Source organism: Anopheles coluzzii, chromosome 3 (assembly GCF_943734685.1).
Source record: "Anopheles coluzzii chromosome 3, AcolN3, whole genome shotgun sequence".
NCBI classification, from domain to species: domain Eukaryota; kingdom Metazoa; phylum Arthropoda; class Insecta; order Diptera; family Culicidae; genus Anopheles; species Anopheles coluzzii.
The window spans coordinates 74,137,641-74,146,669 of record NC_064671.1 but is presented as its reverse complement, the minus strand read 5'-3'; the positions used below and the strand labels follow the sequence as shown (position 1 = coordinate 74,146,669).

The window sequence follows — 9,029 nt, the reverse complement described above, 5'->3', positions numbered from 1 at the left end:
CCTATTACCTTCAGATTTTTTCGAATGTGTCCTAAAAAAACACCTCCAATGTGGATCGTTTTGCATGCATAATTTGGGAAATATGGAATAATAACATCGTCTTTTTTTGTGTGATACAAATTGCGTGGAATAAAAAAAGTCCGTCATAGCTGACGGCAAAAACCATTTTCAAAAATAATCGGTCATTGATTTGCTTCTACTTCTACTACCAAAGAGCCTTTTTTGTACCATGGTCACGGTATAAGCCACAAGCACTAAAATGTGTTGAAAGCGCCTGAGATGTAAATCCTTTTTTGTAAATCCTGCAAATAGAAAGCATCTCAAATGCTGCCACCGCCGTGACTTGAAGCAGCGATGGGAAAGATTCGCTTCTCAATCTCCGTAACTATTGGCATTGTACTTTCCTGCGCAAACATATTATAGGTAAATCCTTTGCAGGACAATCTGCCTCTTCAAAATGTTTACTTAACAATCAGCGGAACCACGCTGGGCAAGGAGTAGTCTTTGCAGAGTGGTTCTAACAAAACCTTCTTCAGGGACTGTGGGGCGTTGTGGAATGGAGCAACAACGTCCCCTTTGGTTTGGGGTGACATCAGTTGTTTGCGTAGGTAATTTAGTGAGGGAATGTAAAGTGACTTTGTTCAATAGTGTCACTTAAACAAGAAAAACATTCATTTTTGTCTTTCGTCATTTTCAGAGCGTCCGACAATTTAATATTCCATATGAAACCATTATTAAGATGACTCAGAAGCATGTCTGTGAATATATACACACTTTATTTAACTGTACACTTCCTCTGAATGCTGTTCCCAAGGTCCTTGAAAGAGAACAGGTCGAAGCGTTTAGAGTAAAATGACAGAAAGCCATGGGAAAATTTTGACAGTTAAAGTGAACATTGTTTATGTTTAGCGATGGACGTTGCTATGGAGCGAAAGGAAGTTTTGTTCAGCATTTTGCACTCATTTCCTTTTAGAATATTATAAGAAATAGAATCTAATTAGAATATTACATGGCTGATTGAATCCATGGATCTCATTTATCATTCGTCGCCGGGTTATAAGTAAAGGACGGTATGCATATTGTATCAGTGTGTGTCGATTGGATGTTTCATTTTACTCTCAGTGTTTCATTGAAATTAAATAGGACTTCTTTTACCCAGATGGAACATGTTAAACTTTTCGTTTTCCCAGCAGGACCGTTGAAAACGGTAGTGGTTTGTGGTCACGGAATGGCAAACAATCAAAAAGATTATCAACGTTTCTGAACACAGAGTAGACTGCAATTACGCCTCCTTAATTCTCTAGAAGTGATTGATTTAACCACAGACTTCATAGACCACAAGAAATTTAATCAATATAATCTTCCTAATAGTAAATTCGTCCACTTTTCCGCGTTAACTATTAGCCGTTTGTTTGTAAACACTTTTTCATGAAACTGTCAAAAGCGAGCTGAAAATGGCAACCTAGCAACGGGCTTTGCATCGACCTGTTCTCCTTAATAGATCTTGGCTGTTCCAAAGACACTCACAATAACATTTGCTCAAACACGTTTCTATTTACACTCTGCAAATCAACATTAACACTTGTTGCTTCTCTCACTGCGTCACTGTTCCACTTAGCAACACGTAGTTTCGACCCTAGTTACAGCAAAGGAAGCTGCGTTCAACTGATGATGGCCAACGGTGCGTTCCCGTTCGTGACACTTTCGATGTTTAACCAGTGCATTGGATTGGACGAAGGTTTTGGAGCAATCGGGACACTTGTGCGGCCGCAGTCCACTGTGAATGAGCGTGTGGCGCAGTAGGTCATACCGCTCCTTGAAGGCCTTCGAGCAAACGGCACATTCATGGGGCCGCTCGTTACTGTGCGTCTTGCGATGGCGTACGATCACGTGCTTTTCGGTAAAAGCTTTTCCACACTGGTCACACTCGTAGGGTCGTTCGTTCCCGTGACTAAGCACGTGTGTCTTGAGGGCATGCAGCCGAACGAACTGCTTTCCACAGAGGCTGCAGCTATGTGGCCGATCCGACCGATGCAGCAGTCGATGGCTGGAGAGAGCGCTGGGTTGCGTGAAGGCTCGTCCACACGTCTCACACCGTAGACTGGGTCCTCTTTGGTCGTGCAGCTTCTTGTGTGCGGACAGTGTGGAGGAAAGCCGGAACGCCTTGGGACAGATGGCACACTGGAAAGGCCTTTCGTCCCCCGGCTGGAGGTTGTTGTTGTCAGTGTGGAGTTGTTTGTCACGTAGACTAGAATCTCTGGAGCAGTTGTCTGGAGGTGAAATGGGAACGGCAGCCTTGTTCAAACTGTCGTTGGGTTCCTCGAACATGTCGCGTGGTACTTCCATCTCCTGAAGGGTAAAAAGGGATTGAAATGATAAACAGATCGGTGATTGAAGTAGTAAATATGATAAGAAAAGGTTGCATACCTCTAAACAGGACATTGTGTCGGACAACTGGTGGGAATCGCGAAGCTCCGACGCTGGAGATCTGAAACACAAACAATATTATTCACAACAACTGTATAACTGTGTCTGTAATCAAATGCCGTCGGGAAATGGAGTGATTGGAATGAATCTCTATTGGAATATATCTTTAGCATGCAGAATATCTAAACTCAAACGCAAACCAATAGCAAATGTAGCAAACTAACCCGTCAGCATGGAGGAGACTCTCATTAAGTGCGATGGAATCTCATCTCAGTTTGCACAGCTGTGAGAGCCATCAAGTTTACTTCTGTTGAAGTCCTTTTTCCGTACCCTCGGAAGAGAACAGAGCACTGATTGGTCCATCGTCTGGCAACGCCCCTTTGGAAAAATGTCCTTCGAGGGAAAGCGCAGCAAAGAGAGTCGTTTGTAGAAGAGCAGACTCTGAGCGATTTGAACATGGTTGAAGAATTTTCCAATAAATGTGGAGTGCATAATAATAGTGTGTGAATTGAACATACACGATTGTCATAACGAACACTCTTCTAACCTTTTGGATTGTTTATGGAAATAATTAGGTAAATAATAACTCATTGAAATGCTGCCAACTATTATCGGTTCACGTCTGCGACTGGCATTGGACGATTAGGAATAATTTATTTGCCTGGTTGTGCGGACGATTGTAAAGCATGCAAGGCCGCAATTATTCGCCATTGATTAGTAAAACATATTCCAACACAAATGGAATCGGTAGATGATATTTATTTAGCACAAAACATTCCGTCACGGAGCATTTCCCGATTTATAAAGGGTCATGCAAATAGGTCTGATTGGGGAGTTGTTCCTACAGATGGATGCAAAGGTTCATAAATCATGCAATATGCCGCAACTCCAACGTAAATTCGCGTAATTTCCATTCGTTCAACTGGCTGTCGAGTAACGAAGCTGTCTTTTTCACGGATTCTTCCGGACTGTGCCCATGCAAATAGCGTTAATTAGCAGCGAGTTATTGTTGTCTTGGGTTCTCGTTAAATATGCTCAGGGTTTCCGCTTAAAAAACACGACTGGCACCGATGGGGAGAATGTTTTTTGCTGCTCCAATATCTTTTAATGTACCGAATCACGTTTGTTTGAGTTTTTGGAAAACTTCGTTAAAGGTAAAGTAGGATTTTTCTTGCAACAAGTATCTTGCGGAAGCCTTATGAAGTAATTAATGCAATCTCCTTCCTTGTGTAATTATGGCGTTGATTTCCTGCAAATAAAATCGCTTTTGTAAATCGCGTTGGAGGTTTATACGGCTTCAAAATGCCTTATGGAAATGGAAAAATGGGAAAACTTTGGACCTGATTTTCCTTAAATAAATAGGTAATACGGAAATGAAGTTCTGTTTTCTCCCAATCAAACATCTCAAGCCAAAATCAAACCAATTTCAAACAACAAACAACCGATGCATCTATTTCTATGCACAAATCTGTTCCACATTTCATTCCGGATAATTAAAAATGTATGAAACAATGGAACTTTGTACCGCTTTTCCAATTGTTTCTAGTTTCCCAATCATCTGGTCGCTCATCAGTTGACATGAAATCGAGATTGAATGAAGGAAAGTTGCACAAAAGTTGATGCTGTAGCTTGGTGTTGGTGAAGTTGTGTTCCAGCAAGCAAACAAAGGAGGATGAGAACGTTTCTACGACTCTGTGGATTGAATGTTTCATAAGACCAAACAACGTGACCAATACAGGAAGGATAAGGGGTAGTTCGGACTAGAAAGTTTTCGTCACACGTGTGTTTGCAGAAAGTGTGAACCTGAAGCCTTTCTGTAAGGAAACCTCTTTTGAGGAACAGATTTCTTAACCTTTGAGGTTTACTTTAAAGTCTTTTCAAAAGTAATGAATAAATTAGAGAAGAATCATTTCATATTTCCATAATTTTTTACAACATATTACACAGTCATGCATGTTTATGGATTCATTTGTTATGTTTCCCCATGATAACTGCGGCGAAATAATCCACTACTTTCCATTTCAGAACACTCCATTACGTATTCATATGAAATGAAGCCAATCATGTTCAGTTATAATTTATGTTCGTTGCACACGCTTTCGCAGTAAAAAGTATTTTTCCCGACACACTTTTTCCTCCTGAATTGAAACAGGAAGGAAGTTTAGGGAGGACGTTCATATCATATCCCATCCTGACCTGATTGTTGGGATCGTTGAATGAGATGCTGTATTGTGTTGACTTTAAGGAAGCCGTCCAATATCGACCGAATGATAGAGACGGGAACCATGTTAACAACCGAAAAGCGAAGGACAAAAGCTCCCTCCACCCATCACAACTGCCAGTACAAAGTACAAAGGTCCCAGGAACTCATTTATCGTCTGCTAATCCACAACAGGGTTGGTACGTTTAGCAAACAAATAGTTTTCATCGGAAAGCTAATTGAGGAAAGGATTCGTTTCGTTTGTCGCTGTGAGTATTTATCAACCTCAAATCGTGCGAATATAATTTCTTAATCCTTGGGAACGACACAACGCTTGTTTCCACGTAGATTAGACAGTGTTGGTGTACTCACATGCATTTAAAAGGCTTCCAAGATGAAGATGAATGGATCATTGGTGTGTTGTGGCATTCTGAAGATTCGTCCTCAGTCTGCGGAAGTGTTGTAATGAAGCTCGATTCCCTCAGCAGGATTGATTGAATGCCAATGTCTAGCTCCTGGTTCTCCGGGTGGAAATTAAAACTGAAAAGGACCGTAAATAAAAAAGAAACATTGATAATGAAGCTGGACGGTTCTGAATCTTCCAAATGCTCTTATTTTCAGGCTCAATTAGAAATCAATACATAAATTGACTGCATGCCACCGATCCGTGAAAATGTGATCTGTTCGTCATGGCAAAAAAGACATTGACAAGAATGTTCATTAGGGTCGAGGAATTACGACAAAAGTAAGTCATCAGGGGCTTAAAGGCCAATTAGTTGATTCAAAACCATAAAAGGGAGACCAAAAACTAATCTACTTACATGTCAACGATGTCCCAATCCATTTTAAGTTGTTACTTCCGCTGCGGGATGATAGGAACAGGATGTTTCCAATACCGGAGAGTTGAAGCGAACAATAAACGCGACAGAGAAACGTTTTTTGCATCAGTCTCTATTTCTTTCGGTAGGTCACATTCATATAAAGTAACACAAATATCCGGGATAGAAGATTCAAATTTGATTCACTACTTGATAAAAAAGATATATTCTGCTTGATTCAAAGATTCGATGTTCACAATACACTTCCCCGCCATGTCATCAATTGTTCCTTCTTTATCACTTGCTTAGCTACTATGATGCACAGAATATCATGCTTGGCCTTCACTGACAGGTTCACGTTACGATGGCAACGGGTCCAACTGATGTCAACTCCCCAATCACACCAATTCTATTCGACAGTTCGCGCAAAAGTGAGCCTGGCACAGTTTGACGCCATCGAAGTAGCTCCTTTCCTGGATGGTTCGGTTGAAGGGAAGTCCTTAAACGCACCCAAGTCATCTCCCTGCCCCACGAGGATGGCGTTGCACAAAGTAGAAAATCCGGAGCGAAGGCAGCAAGGTAAACAAATCTAATGCTTATGTGTGCGACGGTACCGCTGAAGCTAGAAAAAGGACGATGGAAAACAGCAGAAAGAGAAGGAATTATTCAGGCATGCCCTTCCACCATACCCCGTCAGTTGGTAAGGCAGGACACACGACACTGATCTGCACATAATCCGCGGACCTGCTGGGACCTTGTCGGAGCGAATTGCGGAACAACGGAAAAGAGTGAGTAAGAAAGGAAAAATGGAAAATTGGCAATAGGAAAGCTCACTTCTCACAATATTTTGACTCTTTCTCTCATATCTTTGGTCTCTTTCAGGCTTTCTGGCCAGTTACGGATCATTTCATGAGGACACGCGCGCGCTGCACATAAGCGATTATTTATTTTCCAAATCTGATTTACAATTCTACGGGAGGACAAGGTGTTTGGAGTGGAGGAAATGGAGTCGTTTGTAATGGTTGTCATTTATGTGAACATGGAGCTCTTCCTATGTACTACCAATGAAATATAATGTGTTGCTGAACTCCTACGCGCTTGTTATCTTCAGGTGAGCTTTTCGAAGGTCGACGGACAAGGTGAGAACGATTACTGATTTAGGAAAATTAGAAGGATTATGTATTTATCTCTTCTGTTCGAACAAAATGGCTCCATAAATAGTGTTGGAGCAGCATGGAGACAAGGGTAAGCGTCCTTCTCCTTCTTCCATGTGGATCACAAAGAAGAGATTTCCATGGAGCTCTCTATTCGTCGTACTTTGAAAGGAATCTGGGGCACGAGAGAGGTCTTCGTTGTTCAGGACAGTGAAAGAAAAGGAGATACTTGTAGAAGAGAGATGTCGAATGAAAGAGATAACGTACCGCGCACGCGAAAAGGAAGCGCATCCTGTTCCGTTTGCCGTGACGTCAGTGCCATGCGCAATTGCTAAATGACAAGGACATACGGGAACCAGTACATGATGAGACAACGAAGCGAAATGGAGGAGATCACGTTTATCGGAAAAGCGATTGGCCAAATAATGCCAAGGAAAACACTCTAATCTCTGATTTTCTGATGTTCCTTCCCGGGGGTCTCTGCACAGGAGGGGAACATGCACATACGGAACCTTGGGAGAGGACTTATGGTTGGTTAGAGAGGGACGAGACTGACGGTAGAAGGTAGTTTATGTATTTGGCAAAACCTTATTAACCGATTAGTGAGCTATCGGGCAGAGGATCTAATGGCGGAGGCGTTACAAATCGCTTCAACTGATGAGTATCGTTGCTAAATCTCATATATTGAGCGTTTGTGTGTGGGTATTGATCGATTGTATTGGTGGTGAATATTCATGTAAAAAATCACTCATCCGACGTGTTTTGGAGCTTCCTTTGCTATTCTCGTGGAATTATCCATTCAACGGCTAATAGCAAACACAATTCACCCTGTAAAGCCGGCATGGTACCGTGAAAGATTAAGACAAACATCGACATGAGCTGGGTTGCGTGTTTTTGTAACGCCGGATGAGGCAGCCGTATCGTCTGGTTGTGCAATATGGCCGCAAGCCACATTCCACCGTAACGAATGACGGTTCTCTCATCCTTCCATCGATGTGGTTCGGGTCCGCGTGAGAGTCTGTGTGCTTTTGGTTGCACAAGGATGAAGAAAAACAACAGTTTATAATTAAATTTAAACTGCCTCGCAGTTGTTTTTCTATCGCCAATCGGTGCCGAGGGAGCGCAATAGAACAAAATCCTCGCAGAAAAGAGGCGAAATTGATGTAACGTTGTCGGTTTGTACGAAAAGGGTGTTTCGTGATGTGTTGTGCATCATGGAGTATATGGAGAGAAATCCATTAGAACGACGCAATCTCGCTAAGAATCGGCATGTTTACAATTAATTTGGCAAGTGGATTTCTGCTCGTGAGTGAATTAACTGGATGTGACGCCATGGTTTTGTTGGCAGAATTGTTCATAAGTCACCGTAGCAAGTAATATTTGAATTGTGCAGCAGTCAAATCATAAACCGATACTCAGAAAGCATTCCCAACAACGTCGATGCAGTGTATGTAGCTCAGCCAAAGGATTCAATTACCCTAATGAGTCATGAACATAATCAATAATCATTCACATGTACCGCGGATTGGCCTAAGGGTAAGGCCACGTTCATCGTTCGGCTATGGTATTATGGAATGATGAACGTTAATGTTAAATGTTAAACGGCTAAAGGTATTATGGAATGATGTGTAGATTTATTTAGATTTTCATTTCGTTTTCCAAGCACATGCTCTCATGCGAAACATGCTTCATTTGCGTATGTTCTGGATGCATTTTGCGTACGATGATGGAACAGTTTCGATTTGTTTTACATGACCGATCTTTGAGCTAGAGCAAAAGACTGAATTTTATCATCTAACAATGGATGTTAAACTTTGTCTAAACCTCACAAATACATAGAGAACAACAGATGCAAGTTTCCGTGGTGTAGTGGTTATCACATCCGCCTAACACGCGGAAGGCCCCCGGTTCAATCCCGGGCGGAAACATGTTTTTTTCATCCATTCCCATCCGTTGCTTTAAATAAATGCTACTTTTACTGAACAGATCTTCATTCTAAACTTGTAGTATTCATTGATAATGATGGTAGAGGACAGAGGCATAACATTTTGGATGTATTTTTACCATGCTTACCTTTCTGATCTCGTTTCTCTACATTGCTTTGGTTCACCCCACCCTGGAAGGGAGATTCGATCGTATTGTTCCATACGCTTCGCTCTTTTTCTTTGGCGTACTTTCTCTTCAGTTGGCCAGTCGATGCTTTCCCCACTGCATGGCCAGTAAAGCCATCGATTTGAATTGAAACTTCAGCTCTTCGTGTAAGAAACTTTGCAGTCATCGTCTGTAGCCGTGATCGTCTAGTAGTTAGGACCCTACGTTGTGGCCGTAGTAACCCAGGTTTGAATCCTGGTCACGGCAGTGTCACAGTGGAAGAAAGAATAAGATGGATTTCAACTGGTTAATCTCCTCTTCCCAAGGACGACACTATCA

The 9,029-nt window shown here is 41.9% G+C and overlaps 1 protein-coding gene, 1 long non-coding RNA gene and 1 other non-coding gene across 3 annotated transcripts; 2 read left to right on the top strand and 1 right to left on the bottom strand.

Annotated features, from left to right (window-relative positions):
• Positions 1-813: 813 nt before the first annotated feature.
• On the bottom strand, positions 814-5,628 carry LOC120956261 (zinc finger protein 397-like). The gene is made up of 4 exons (XM_049610248.1): positions 5,449-5,628; positions 5,000-5,167; positions 2,428-2,488; positions 814-2,349 (listed from the first exon to the last, which is right to left on the bottom strand). The coding sequence occupies exons 1-4, from the start codon at positions 5,469-5,471 to the stop codon at positions 1,615-1,617; spliced, it is 987 nt and encodes a 328-aa protein (XP_049466205.1). The 5' UTR covers positions 5,472-5,628; the 3' UTR covers positions 814-1,614.
• Positions 5,629-5,636: 8 nt separating this feature from the next.
• On the top strand, positions 5,637-6,538 carry LOC125907516 (uncharacterized). Its single transcript, XR_007452735.1, has 2 exons — positions 5,637-6,233; positions 6,328-6,538. It is a non-coding gene; the product is annotated as an uncharacterized LOC125907516 (long non-coding RNA).
• A 1,916-nt stretch (positions 6,539-8,454) lies between these two features.
• Trnav-aac (transfer RNA valine (anticodon AAC)) lies at positions 8,455-8,527 on the top strand. The gene has a single exon. It is a non-coding gene; the product is annotated as a tRNA-Val (tRNA).
• Positions 8,528-9,029: the final 502 nt, after the last annotated feature.

Coding starts and splice junctions, on each gene's coding strand:
- LOC120956261 (XM_049610248.1), bottom strand. CDS start 5,471: ATGGATTGGGACATCGTTGACAT. Junction 5,168..5,448: donor GATTGGGACATCGTTGACAT/GTAAGTAGATTA, acceptor GGTCCTTTTCAG/TTTTAATTTCCACCCGGAGA. Junction 2,489..4,999: donor TGGAAGCCTTTTAAATGCAT/GTGAGTACACCA, acceptor TTTGTGTTTCAG/ATCTCCAGCGTCGGAGCTTC.